Raw genomic sequence first — 14,929 nt, 5'->3', positions numbered from 1 at the left:
TCATAGGCTTTAACAATTTCTTTTTACAATTGTTGATTTATCTCCAATTCCCCAGTTTTATTTATTCATTCCCCCGATATTTATAACAGAACTTTAGAAAGTCCTACACTACTTGTTTGGTGCACAGGGCTGTAGAGGCTTTTTCATCAATTCAGCAACTCTCAGTTTGAGTTCCTCTTCTGCATCTAAGTATTCAGGATTATAACATTCTTGACTCAGGGAGAAGGTACGAGGTCTCTCATTGGTGTAAAATTTGACATCCCTCCTGAAAATAATGTAAGATCTTATTATACATTTATCTAAAATACTACATTTTTGACACTTTTTAGAGCTTTTCACATGCTCACTCTTGCTTGTTTCTGAGGTGTTTTAAAACAACTAGAGGCTCTAAAGAGCCTGTGTCGCTCACCTTGGTCTATGCGAATATTAAACAAAGGAAGCAGATGGATTCATGACAAAATTGTGTTTTGGTGATGGTGATGTGTTTGTACGTCTTACTTTACTGAACATTCTTGCTGCTTACAGTTATCTCTATCTATAATGAACTTGGCCCAGTAGTTTCAGTGGAAAATGTTAGTAAAAATTTACAAATTTTATAAAAATTGTTAAAAATTGACTATAAAGGACAATAACTCCTTAGGGGGTCAATTGACCATTTCAGTCATGTTGACTTATTTGTAAATCTTACTTTGCTGTACATTATTGCTGTTTAAAGTTTATCTCTATCTATAATAATATTCAAGATAATAACCCAAAACAGTAAAATTTCCTTAAAATTACCAATTTAGGGGCAGCAACCCAACAACGGGTTGTCCGATTCATCTGAAAATTTCAGGGCAGATAGATTTTGACCTGATAAACAATTTTACCAAAATGTCAGATTTGCTCTGAATGCTTTGGTTTTTTAGTTATAAGCCAAAAACTGCATTTTACCCCTATGTTCTATTTTTAGCCATGGCAGCCATCTTGGTTGGATGGCCGGGTCACCGGACACATTTTTTAAACTAAATACCCCAAAGATGATTGTGGTCAAGTTTGGATTAATTTGGCCCAGTAGTTTCAGAGGAGAAGATTTTTGTAAAAGATTACTAAGATTTACGAAAAATGGTTAAAAATTGACTATAAAGGGCAATAACTCCTCAAGAGGTCAACTGACTTATTTGTAAATCTAACTTTACTGAACATTAATGCTGTTAACAGTTTATCTCTATCTATAATAATATTCAAGATAATAACCAAAAACAGTAAAATTTCCTTAAAATTACCAATTTAGGGGCAGCAACCCAACAACGGGTTGTCTGATTCATCTGAAAATTTTAGGGCAGATAGATCTTGACTTGATAAACAATTTTACCCTGTCAGATTTGCTCTAAATGCTTTGGTTTTTGAGTAATAAGCCAAAAACTGCATTTTACCCCTATGTTCTATTTTTAGCCATGGCGGCCATCTTGGTTGGTTGGCCGGGTCACCGGACATAATTTTAAACTAGATACCCCAATGATGATTGTGGCCAAGTTTGGTAAAATTTGGCCCAGTAGTTTCAGAGGAGAAGATTTTTGTAAAAGTTAACGACGACGACGGATGACGACGGACGACACCGGACGCCGGACGCCAAGTGATGGGAAAAGCTCACTTGGCCCTTTGGGCCAGGTGAGCTAACAACCTTTTCAATAACATTTGGTGTTTTGTCTATCATTCATTATCAAACACTATATCAATTGTAAAGTACATTGATATATGTATATATAAGTTGTATATCTTAGATATATATCTATATTTAAATATCACACTATACACAACCTTCTGCTAATAAAAATGATAAACAGAAATACAAAGTGTAATCATAACTGTCCTGATAAAAAATTTGTACATATTTGTATTAAAGACAATCACATATACTAGGATTTATTTCAATATAAACCTGCTTCAGGTAAGCACATGGTAAGTCACATAAAGCATTGATATATTAGATTTCTTCCTTTTTTATTCACAAATTTAGTCAAAGGTAAAAGGTCATAATTATAATTTCTGCATAGAATAATTGCATTATAAGGAAATTCTACTTTTTTAATGTCAGATTAACAAGTGGAAACTTAAAATATATTTTTAATAATGTATAAAAATATAAAACATAGTTGCAAAGCAAAAATTGGTATAATTTGGAAGATGTTAAATGCCAAAACAACAAGACAACTTATATACAAAATTAAGTATAAACAACTGACAACTACTTTACATTTGAAATACATTTCTGTCACCCCATTATATCAATGACACTACACCAGTTAAAGAATATGCAATAAGAATGCCACTTTGCTTCACTATTTCTTTTTTTTTTCACTTTTCAGCATCTGTGCATCAGATGGCAACGTTACCTGAAGTCAACATAAAAGTCATTAAGACTTATTCTACTAATTTAATCTGTGTTAAAGAGTGCTGACACTGGATCACCAAGCAGCATTGATATCAAACATTCTGATACCAGCTTTAAATAGAATACATATCAATGACAAAGACGAGGTAGATATTCAAACTTTAAATGGAGCTTCAGTTTATGAAATGACAAGACCACCAAGTGGAGATATTTTCTTGACTATAAGGAACAACAATAGTACCGATGTCTACATGTTGGTCCACTCAGGATTACAACCCTTTCTATCAATAGCTCCACTCTTTCTACATGGCATATATGTAACAAGGCACAATGAGATTGTTCTTGGTGTCATTGAATCAAACGATGACATGAATGCTATATATAAACTTACTGAAGCAAGCAGGAGAAAAGTCCTATTTTTTGGTATGAATAGGAAACAACGACAAACTTATGTATTTGACAGACATAACCATCGACTATTTACAGTACCTGCCAGAGTGACATCAAATATCAACAATGACTTACTGGTATTAGATATGCTCTCTAAAACTCAAGGGAGGGTTGTAGTTTTAAACAGGAAGGGACATGTAAAGTGGACCTACCATGGAAATCCTCAGGTTAATGTAGAGGGGTGTTCATTAAATCCTATGGATATTGTAACAACATCAGCAGGTCATGTGATAGTTGCTGATTTAACGACACATGCTTTGCATGTCCTATCTTCTGAAGGAGACCAGCTAGCAAGTAGAGTAATGGCAGATCAGGGGATCAGATTCCCAATGTCACTTGATATAGATACCAGGGGACAACTGTGAATTGGTTCTGGGTGTGATGATGGTATAATACAATATGAAAAGAGGGATTCTAAGTTACATATAGCAAAGCTGCAATTGTAATTCTACATTGACTAGAAGGACTTCGAAAATATAATACTTTGATGTTTCAAACTTTTACAATTATTCATAAGTGCCGCTTACACAGGAGAGTTTTTGCTGAAATGAAATATTTAAATAATTGCAAAAAAAGAGTTTTAAAACTAATTTTGAAAATGTCTGCTCATAGATTAGTACAATATGAAACAGTTACTGTGAATTCATTTATTTTCGTGGGTACCAGTTTTCGTGGGTTTAGGTAAACTTGGATTTTCGTGGATATTTGACTTCATGGTTTGCTTAAATCTGCATACATTCTTTTAGAAGATTTTTGTTTTTGTTGAACATTTGAATTTGCGTTTTTTGGGTATTCAAAAGATCCACTAAAATTGTGATCCAACAAATATAATGAATCCACAGTATCTAGACCACAGATATACTAAGATACTTCATACTTACTGAGGAGGTTAATCAAGCAAGGCCTTGAATTCTGACACTACAGAATCATACTTACTGAGGAGGCCAATCAAGAACACCCTTGAATTCAGACACTACAGAATTATACTTACAGAGGAGGCCAATCAAGCACACCCTTGAATTCTGACACTACAGAATCATGCCTACTGAGGAGGCCAATCAAGCACACCCTTGAATTCTGACACTACAGAATCATACTTACTGAGGAGGCCAATCAACCACATCCTTGAATTCAGACACTACAGAATCATACTTACTGAGGAGGCCAATCAAGCACACCCTTGAATTCAGACACTACAGAATCATAGACCGAGTTCACTTGAAACTCTTCGATCGACTTCAGAGTTAATAGATAATCATGTGAACGCACTAGAGTTGATATTAGGAACAACTCTAAGCAACTCTAGGGTAAGGCCCTGACCAAGCATAATCAAAGAGCTGAAAGCTCTGAAGAAAAATGACGCCACTGTCTCTAATATTGGGATAGTTTTTATGCAAGTCTTGATTTTCACATACCGTAATTAGTTTAACAATGCAACATGTCTCGTAAGCAAATAATTGATATTCGTATATGTGTGTGTGTGAAGTGAAGGTGACAACTGGCTGTTTTTTTAAGACAAATGAATAGGTCAAGACTACCTGAATTGTACAAATGAATACCGTAGAAAGGCTTGTATATTTCTCAATGGTACATAGTCTGAATCCGGGTCCGTTCGCGCCCAACTCATGTTCGCCCTCTTTCACTTTCACACCCTACATGTTCGCACCCAATCTTAATTGGTTTTGTGTTTAATAACTCTGTAAGCAAGTGTTTTCTTATAAGTATAATTGTTGTCATTGTCTTAAAATAAAATGAGACAGCATTTTTGTTTGTGTTGATTGATTGATTGATTGTTGGTTGCTTAACGTCCAGTGGCAAATATTTCATGCATATTCAGGACGAGAACAAGTTCACAATAAATACAATAGGTAGGTTGATGCAATAGAGGCCATCTGGGATGATGGTCGCAGAAATTTGGACTGCCACCGGAAAAAGAGGGTATATTGGATAGGAACAGAAATTTGGCCTTTGCAACAGGCCACCTACGGACCCCTTAAAGAGTTGTTGCAAGGGTTCTTAACGTGCAAAGAGCGTGGCACTCTCTTTACACGAGGCATCAGATTTAACGTCCCCCTTCTGACCGTACGTGACTGCGAACTTGATACATCCCGCACAGCCAAACGGATGCCCAACTTCAGCAAGCGTTTTACTGCCGGTCGGGAGAAGACCAAGTAACCATATTTCTATTCCCCAGTCACCCTTGGGGAGTGTTTGTGTTGAATAAATCTTAATCATGTTTTGGATAGCGTATTGTTATTGCAATTTAAAACAACAATCATGATTTTCCAATTATTCAACTTGAATTTGAATTAAAATTGGGCACGAATGAGTAGAGTGCGAACGGACCTTGGGTGTGAACGTGCGAGGTGCGAACGTGTAGGGTGTGAAAATGTATTGGGCGCGAACAGACCTGATACCACATAGTCTGAACCCCCTTCTCCCACAAAATATTAAGTAAATAATCTTTGTGTTACTGTTATCAAAGGTCTAATGAAACTCAGGTAATTTCAAACATTTGTCAAAGAATTCTAGTCAACCGGCACCTGGTTAAATAGGCACCTGGACAAATAAGCACCTGGTTAAATTGACACTGGATATAGTCAATTCGTCACCCATGTTAAATATATATTTTAACAGTATTTTAAGCAAAAAGAGTAAAAATAAGAAAGGGGTTGCCAGAATTTTTTTCAGTATTTAAGCAAAAAGAGTTTAATACTAACTTTCACATTTTTGGGTGTCCATGTACATTTTGTATATATTTATTTTTCTCAACTAAATGACTTTTTTGGCTTATTTTTAATGATATATATATGAGTAACCGTTACGGTAGTCCAAATAATTATTACGTCTGGCAAGGCTTTTTAAATTTTATTCTGGGACACCTTCTTATGACCGCAAGGCTATGTTAATTTTTTTCTGGGACGCCTTCTTACTAAGCCTTCCTACGAACGTCTAAGGAAGGCGTCCCAGAAAAAAAATAAAATAGCCTTGCCAGACGTCATTATTATTTGGACTAATACATGAGATATTGGATATTTTTATGCATTATTTTAACCAGTTGAGCATTTTACAGGATTGTTTGTTTAATGCTGTTTAAACTTTACTGAAAAAAAACACCTAAAATTTGCTAATTATTTGGCATGAAAGTTTGATTTATTGAAAGGGACTCATAGTTTTCCATTTTATTTTAATTATTGTCTAATTGTTAAAACAATAGCTTGGGTAAAGGCTTCGTTGTTTACTGTACCCTTATACACAACAACATATTCACTTTGGTTTCGTTGTTTACCTAAATACACAACAACATATTCAGTGAGTGACGGTGGATTTCACAGTGAAATTCACTATGTACTTGGTACCTGTTATTAATTAATTTAATAGAAAATATTATAACAAATATTTATATTGGATGCCTAATTGACGTCAAATAGGTGCCGATTTGACTAGATGCCAATTTATTCAGGTGCCGACTTGACTTGTACGTTTCAATTCCTCTGCGATCGTTTGCGGTATTTTCTTGAGAAAACATATTTTCCATCATCAAAGAGAAAAACAAACTGCTTGAAAATGATTCTGGAACGCTTCATGATTGTTTCAATAAGTTTAATTCACTCAAAAAACAATTTTAAAACTTGCGATGTTTAAACAGGAAGTTTCAAAAGCACGTGTAAAAGAAGAAATTAACCGGTGAGAGTGGAAATCCGTACATAACAGATATCACTATAGTACGACTTTGAAAGCAAAACAGTTCCATCCTTTTGTAAAAAGTAAAATCACAAAAATACTGAACTCAGAGGAAAATCAATTCGGAAAGTCCATAATCACATGGCAAAATCAAATAACAAAACGCATCAAAAACGAATGGACAAGAACTGTCATATTCCTGACTTGGTACAGGCATTTTCAAATGTAGAAAATGGTGGATTGAACCTGGTTTTATAGCTAGCTAAACCTCTCACTTGTATGACAGTCGCATCAAATTCCATTATATAGTCACCGATGCGTGAACAAAACAAACAGACATAATAGGTAAAAATGTCAAAAAATTTGTAAAACAGTCTTTAATATACCTATCACATTCATGTTTGAAGGGGCTTAAGCTTATTCAAACCATATAAGTCGGTATGAAACACCAAAACGGAATGATCAATAACCGATTACGTTTTGTAGTTTACAAATTCTAAACTGGTTCCTGTCAAACTAAAACACTTTGTTCGAGTGTAGTGAAATACAAGCAGAAACCAGTTAGTTTGTAAACTGGTTCCTGCCTGATTACCACACAATGATCATGCATAATGATAACACAAGCAGATTCCAGTTTGTATGAAAAATAGTAAATACGAAACCAAGCGCGGTAGGCAGAGAAATGTAATGAAGTTCAGGTCGCCAGTAATGGAACAATGACTGCGTCATTTTCCAAAAAATAAAATATTCTCATTGGTTTGACGTCATTCAAGAGTTTCTTGAGTTTAACCCTGGCTCGGTGAGGGTTAGAACTAGGGAATGAGGGATTAATTCGAGTGGTTCAAGTAAAATCGTTTTGTTGAAACCTGAGTAATTAAAGTTAACTCAAGAGTTTCAAGTGAACTTGGCCAAACTTACTGAGGAGGCCAATCAAGTACACCCTGGAGTTCAGACACTTCAGAATCATACTTACTGAGGAAGCCAATCAAGCACACCCTTGAATTCAGACACTACAGAATCATACTTACTGAGGAGGCCAATCAAGCACACCCTTGAATTCAGACACTACAGAATCATACTTACTGAGGAGGCCAATCAAGCACACCCTTGAATTAAGACACTACAGAATTATACTTACTGAGGAGGCCAATCAAGCACACCCTTGAATTCAGACACTACAGAATCTGATAAATGTCCTTGAAACTGTAAACATTTCCAGTGTGGTCGTAACGTTTTAATCACATTTAATATTGTTTCTCTTGTCCTGAAAAAAAAACATGCAAAAATTGTATTAAAGTTGTAAGCCGATTATTGCTACATCTACTATTTACTTTATTCTTCTTTAAGCTGTATTGCTTACGAATAAAAGATTATTATTATTTAAAATTCAATTCTTGATTTTTAAAGCAGTTGCTGGTGGGCTAGTTTATTTAGTTATAATTTTAAATGATCAAGATCATGTGTCAATTGGAACACACAGTTTGGCTCTGTGGCATTATTTGGGTCAGATCCAAAATTTGTATTCTAATAAGATGTGCATGATGTGGAAAGATTGCCAATGAGATAACTATCCACCAGAGACCAAATGATGCAGAAGTTAGCCACTTTATGTCACTATATTGCCTTCAACAATGAGCAAAATCCATACATCATAACAAGCTATAAAAGGTCTCAACATTAAAAAAGTAAAACAATTCAAACAAGAAAACTAACGGCCTGATTTATGTACAAATCAATAAATGATATAAAAATCTGATAAACAACAACAAGTGAAAATAAGAAGTTCCTGACTTGAGACAGGAACATAAAATTTGTAACTGTTTCTTATGCTAACCGTTCTATAAATGGACAAAAATTGCCCAGCCAGCCATGTCCTGAATGAAAATAACCTACATCTAAAAAATGTATGCAAGATGTGGTTCTAAAGTTTATAATAATAAACAATGATCCGTTTGTTCTTCTTGATGAAATATACTGTTATCACAGAGATATATCTTGCCTTTTTGCAAATGTTGAAATTAAAATAGCAGTTCTTTAACATCTTACATAAGTTATGCAAATATACAAAGTCAATGAACCATGACTAAGGTTCATGGCTAAACAATCTCCATGTGAATGGGATGTGCCAATGCTAATACAACTGTATACCAAATACCATTGACTTATTATAAGTCATTCCCTTTAAACAAACACAAACATTCAAGTCAATGAACCATGAAGAGGGGAAGAGCTATACAATCTCAATGGAAATGAAACTTGCAAATGCCAATAAATTTGTATACCAAATATCACCGACTTAACATAAGCAGTTCATCTTAAACTGATCTAATCACAAACTGATACATGTAAACTGAGCAATAGTTTCAAAGTTGATAGACCATGACTGAAGAGGCAGGGCCAAATATTCTCCATGGAAATGATATGTGCTAATGCACAAACAACTGAATACTCATTAACACTAATGTTTCCCCTTGAAATGACCTAATCACAAACTAATGCATGAAAACTTAGCAAAATTCCCAAGTCAATAGACCATGACTGGGGGGCAGAGTCAAATAATCTCTATATAAATAAGTTATGCCAATGCTTATACAACTGCATACCAAATATCATTGACCTTCTACTAGTGGTTCCCCATAAACTGACCTAATCACAAACTTATACATATAAAATAAGAAAATTTTCAAAGTCCATAGACCATGACAGAGGGGTCAGGCCAAATAATCTCCATGTAAATGTGATGTGCCAATGCTTATACAACTGCATATCAAACATGATTGACGTACCACTTGTTGTTCACCATTAACTAGATCTAATCACAAGGTAATATGTTGTTTCTGCCGCCGCCAGAAACAGCAAACCTATGTCTCGCTTTTTTGACTCCGTCATACTGTACTTTGGATAAGGTTTTAATAGTTATACAAATGGACTATGTTCTCCTTAAATTTTCCTCCGTTACCAAACTGTAAATTGGATTATCAAACTGTAAATTGGATATGGTTCTGGTAAGATGTCTTACAATTTCAAGGATCTCATAGCAATGACCTTAATGAGAAGAATAACTTCAATTTTATACTGTACCTTGGATCTGGAGTTCCTAAAGGTTCTAACATGGGACATGGATCTCCTAGTAGAGTCTTCAATGACAAGGCTACACCTTCAGCTAATGTGTCTATGCAGTAACCTCCCTGGAAACAAACAAAAATATTCATGGTTTAATACCTACACAATTGAAAATGTTGTATTAAACTTTAATATTCTTTGCTCTGCTATAATCAGATTAAAAGTTTGACATTTATATCTGCAAATTTAGAAGCAGTAATGACAATTGTTAACGTTCACTGTTGAAGATTTGATGTTGATAGACTTCCTCATATGTATTGGTCTGCTATTGTAAATCATAAAATTAATCCTAGTTTATAGAAGCAAAATACAGATAATAGAAGTAAATGTGCCACGTTGCATGCCATTCCAAAAAGAAGACTGAAAGATATTTAGTGCTGACGAATTTCAAATTCAACTTATGGTTTTTGACTGTTCATTGAAATTTCCATTTTATTTTCACTATGCAATATGTGTAGTTATGACAGTAAATATTTTACTTATGTAATCCTGAAAAAATCATTATAGTTCAAATATAAAAAAATAGATAAAATTCTTCACATTGTCCATTCTATATTCTATGCTGTATTTCATTCTATTACATTGTAAAGTGTGGGACACTTTTCACTGAAAAAATATTTGTCAATGACAATTTGTTTTCTGAGAAGTATTTTTTGAAGTATTGTCTTTCCATTGTTTTTCTTTTGTCCATAGTATTGTCTTTTTTCTTTGACTTATGTATTTGTATTGTCCCTTGATATCTTGCCAGAAGTTATTCCTTTGTATATACAAAACGTTCAAAAACATGAATTGTTTATCAAAATGGATCACAATACCAATAGATACTGAAAATCTATTTTGGATTGTATATAAATTAATCAACAAATATTTGAAAGAACTGGTGGTAGACTAACATAGTAGTTACCTCCAACACAAGACAAAGTTTTCCACCAGCCAGCGATGAAATTAAATTAACAAAATGAGCAAAACATACAGGTGTAACTTCCATCTCACCCTGAAAAAACAACCATTATAATATGTTAATCATATTTACTCAAGGCTATACAGTGTAAGCCATATTTACTCAGAGCTACATAATATCTTAATAATATTTACTCAAGGCTATTCAGTGTAAGCCATATTTACTCAGAGCTACATAATATGTTAATAATATTTACTGCTTTATATACCATAACATGTATAAGATATTAAGACATATAAAAGATTGCCTTATCTGAATTTTTATTTTAATTGCTCTTGAAAGATTGATCTGAAAATTAATATTGAAAGGTTATATTAAAAAAAATAGAAATGTGACACGATTGCCAGTGAACTATCCACAAGAGTCCAAATGACATATATCTATTTATGCAACTATAGGTCACTGCACAGCCTTCGACAAGAAAGATAGTATACATGTTATCTAATAAGTTAGAATTGGTGAAGGTACATGTATACATAATAAATGGTGAACCATGCTAGGAGGTCAGATAGATGGACAGACTGGGGTTAAACAATCTTTGATTGGCAGTAACAACCTGCCCAATTTTTATAAAAATCAACTATAAAAAGATTAAGCTATGGATATTTTATTCAACTACTTGATATTCTAAGTAATCCTACCTCTGGACAACCTAATGCAGCATCAAAGCCAGCTGATACTATTACTAACTCTGGATCAAACTGAAAATAAAAAATTATGTTTAATACATGTGTTATGTTTCAGGATACTAACAATTTTGATAATGAAAGTATTTTACCTTTTTCTGAACAGACATGCAATGTATTTCTAACATTTCATTTGTGCCATTGTTACTAAATATATTGTCATTCTGAGGTCTTGTCATATATGTCATATTTCAAGGAAATAATTCAGATATCACAGTTGACAAAATAAAGTTTGTCTGATAAAAGAATTTGAGTAGGCAGCTTTTTTCTGGGTAGGTAGCGTTTGGGCAAACAAACCTATTTTTTTTATGGCCTGGTGATTCTTCCTGATTAAAATTTCCTCTGCTTACCTTATAAAATCATGATTTTTTTTTTAAATAGTATAACAAACATTAGTCTGCTTAAATTTCTATTCTCTAAAATAAAAGACACTTTACCTCATAAGCTATTGGTAAAATAATCTGATGAAATACAGCCATGTAATCACAGTTACCACAACCTATCTGTAATATAAACATTAAAACATGTGTAAGTTATAAGTGTGCACATGTAAAATAATCTGATGAAACACAGCCATGCAATCACAGTTACCATAACCTATCTGTCATATAAACATTAAAGGCAGTGGCTATTCGTCCGGCTAGCCAGAATCCATAGGCAGAACAACAAAAGAGAGAATCGCAGACGGATGGCCGGACGAAATAGAGATTTTTAACTATTCGTCCGGCTAGCCGGACGAATAGACACTCCGAACATTAAAACATGTGTAAGTTATAAGTGTGCACATAAAAAATAAACATGAAAACTTAAATGATTCTCTCTTTTGTTGTTCTGCCTATGAATTTCCTGTAAGGGAAATAGTCAGGCCAATCATTATTGGCTTCATCTATGATTTCAAAAGATCCTAAATTTATAGTTTCTGTGGAGTTTGGTTAAAGTAAGGTCCTCATATGATTATGCACCATTCTTCATTTAAATTGTTCGGCAATTTTTAATTCATATGAAATTTGAGAAGGGCAGGCACGTGTTACCTGTACCCAAAAGGAGGATTGTGTTTTCGATAAAAAAATTTAAAAAAAAAAATGTATATTAGATACAACAAAAAAAAGGGGGGATACCCAAACCCTGGTGTCTTATTCCCAGTCCAGGCATATCAGTATGTTCATAGATCTGCGTTGTAGTATAACTAAAAAATAATGCATCCAAGCAATTTTTATATAGTATTTTTTAAGAATGCGTTTTAGCCTCCATAAGGTAATTGGGCTAAATCATCAATTTCACTTTAATTTCAGGCTTATTCCTCACAGTAAACATGTATACGCTATTGTTCTGGAATCACTCCTAAAGACATTTGTTTAAGGCAATCACATTCTCTCTGGTTTTCTCTATGACATCTTTAAATATGAATCACAATCTCCAATTCTCAACACGTCCATTGCATACGCGCGTGTGTTATCCAACACCGCGTGTGTTATCCGACACCTCATCCGGGACACTTTCCACGTCACATGACACTTTTATTGATATTGAATATTTGCGCATCCGCAGACGGATGGCCGGACGAAATAGAGATTTTTAACTATTCGTCCGGCTAGCCGGACGAATAGACACTCCGAACATTAAAACATGTGTAAGTTATAAGTGTGCACATAAAAAATAAACATGAAAACTTAAATGATAACTTGAAACAACATTATAAATTTCGAAATAGTCAGTCACTGTTAATATCCTGCATTGAACTCACTTCCGTAATACTACAGCATTATGTCATGTAGTCAAATTCTCTTATATCTAGCTCTTAGACATATCTAAACACAAATGTTAAATTTATATAAAGAAAGGGAGTCAACATTGTCAGTTATAATCCAGTGTGGTTAAAAGGAAAATGTGGGGTATACATTACTAATACAGTATCCCAACAACATACCCCCAAAAAACCACAATCCAGTTATTCTGCTATTTTGTTCTTATACAGGTAGTACTGTGTTTTTAAGGAACTTAATAAGACTTTAGTGTTTGTGTTTGATTGGCTTAGTATGCTTAGTTAAAGAGTGTTTTTGGCATTTGTTTTTGTTGCAGTTCAGTGTTTCTGTTGTTCTGTTGTTTTCCTCTTATAATTGATGTGTTTTCCTCGGTTTAAGTTTGAAACCCAGATTTGTTTTCGCTTAATGAGATACAAGCATATTTTACAACAAAATCAGCTATACAAATCTCAGTCTGCCAATATTCTTTTTATTACAATAACACATTGCATTCTATATTCTTCTGAATTAAATATATACTGACCACATTTAAAGGTATATTAACATTAAATCCGACTCCAGCCCCTTCACCGGTATGGTCATAATCTGACTCTCGTAAATATGGCCATTCCTTCCCATCTAAATATTTATGTATGGAGATATATAACACACTAAAAATAAAAAAATAAAAGTGTTCATCAATTTAAATAATTAGTAAAAAGTAAATCTAAAATTATTACATGGCAGAGCAAAATATTTCTTTTACAACACTGAATTTCAAAACATATTGACCATTAGAGTTCAATGAAACAGTTTAAAATAACAAAAAACAAAAAATTGAAAGTTTGTTTCACAGTTTATCTTTCAAATCCTTGTTTAAATCCTCATCATTTTTTTGATCGATTGTTGGTTGCCTAACATCCAGTGACAAATATTTCAGGCATTTTCAAGACAATCACTCTTAGGTGTACTGGTGGATAGTTGTCTCATGGGCAACGAAACACTATCTGCTTATTTTCAATTTCAATCACTTATCTTAACCAATAAGATGTTTCTTAGCTATATAAAAACTAACTTTGGGTTATCATAAAAACAATACTGTATTCCTTGGCCATGATGAACATCCCAGTCAAGTATCAAAATCCTGAAATAAGAACACAGAATGAATCTATATCTACAATAGGCACACAGATTGACAATCATATTTTATAAAAAGTTTTAGAGATGACTAAGTCAACATAAATAAAGATAATTTCTGTGTTATTTGCTCTCTTGTGAAGAGTTGTCTCATTGGCAATCATAATACATCTTCTTTTTTCTATTCAAATATGTATGAAAAGTTTATTAACCTTATAAATATATGAATCATTTAAATATATTGGTTGACTGGTGTTTAAAGGCCACTTCAACATTATAGTCCTATTTCGTTGCAGTATATTTTATTGGTGGAGGAAGTTGACGTGCTGGGAGAGAACCAACTACCTTTGGCAGGAAAACTGCCAATCCTAGTGAATTTAGATTAGAGTTAAGTACACTGCCCCATGTGTGATTTGAAATCACAATCCCAGTGTTGTCTGGTTAGTGATACAGTGGTTTGACTACCTAGACCACTCTGCCATTGAGGCACTACATTCATTCACATATATGTCTGTATTATAAAATTTTAGTCCATCCATTTTATAACATCCTCAGGGCATTTAGACATTCATTTCAGATTCCAGTGTAAGCCAAGGCAAGACATTATTTTTGTCTCCAGGATTCATAAAATAACAATTAACCTTTTCTGAATCTTTTCCACATATATCTTATCTTTTTGATTTTTTTTTTAAATTTTCAAATAAATATCTTGTGTTACTTTTATATATACTTTAACTTTGTGATGACAATTAGAAGTCAAACTTATTTGATG

The 14,929-nt window shown here is 33.6% G+C and overlaps 1 protein-coding gene across 9 annotated transcripts in view; it reads right to left on the bottom strand.

Moving 5' to 3' along the window:
* The window catches only part of LOC143085372 (protein deacetylase HDAC6-like), a 63,368-nt gene that overhangs the window by 19,653 nt on the left and 28,786 nt on the right, over window positions 1–14,929 (bottom strand). For all 9 annotated transcript variants that reach the window (XM_076261702.1, XM_076261657.1, XM_076261683.1 and 6 more), the window contains exons 8-15: window positions 14,096–14,164; window positions 13,565–13,691; window positions 11,716–11,781; window positions 11,234–11,293; window positions 10,536–10,625; window positions 9,590–9,696; window positions 7,647–7,772; window positions 113–265 (exon numbers count right to left, since the gene is read on the bottom strand). In XM_076261702.1, the coding sequence (XP_076117817.1) occupies window positions 113–265; window positions 7,647–7,772; window positions 9,590–9,696; window positions 10,536–10,625; window positions 11,234–11,293; window positions 11,716–11,781; window positions 13,565–13,691; window positions 14,096–14,164 (798 nt within the window). The remainder of the gene's footprint in view (window positions 1–112; window positions 266–7,646; window positions 7,773–9,589; window positions 9,697–10,535; window positions 10,626–11,233; window positions 11,294–11,715; window positions 11,782–13,564; window positions 13,692–14,095; window positions 14,165–14,929) is intronic.

This window comes from Mytilus galloprovincialis, chromosome 1 (assembly GCF_965363235.1).
Source record: "Mytilus galloprovincialis chromosome 1, xbMytGall1.hap1.1, whole genome shotgun sequence".
NCBI classification, from domain to species: Eukaryota; Metazoa; Mollusca; class Bivalvia; order Mytilida; family Mytilidae; genus Mytilus; species Mytilus galloprovincialis.
This window is presented reverse-complemented; position numbering and strand designations above follow the sequence as displayed.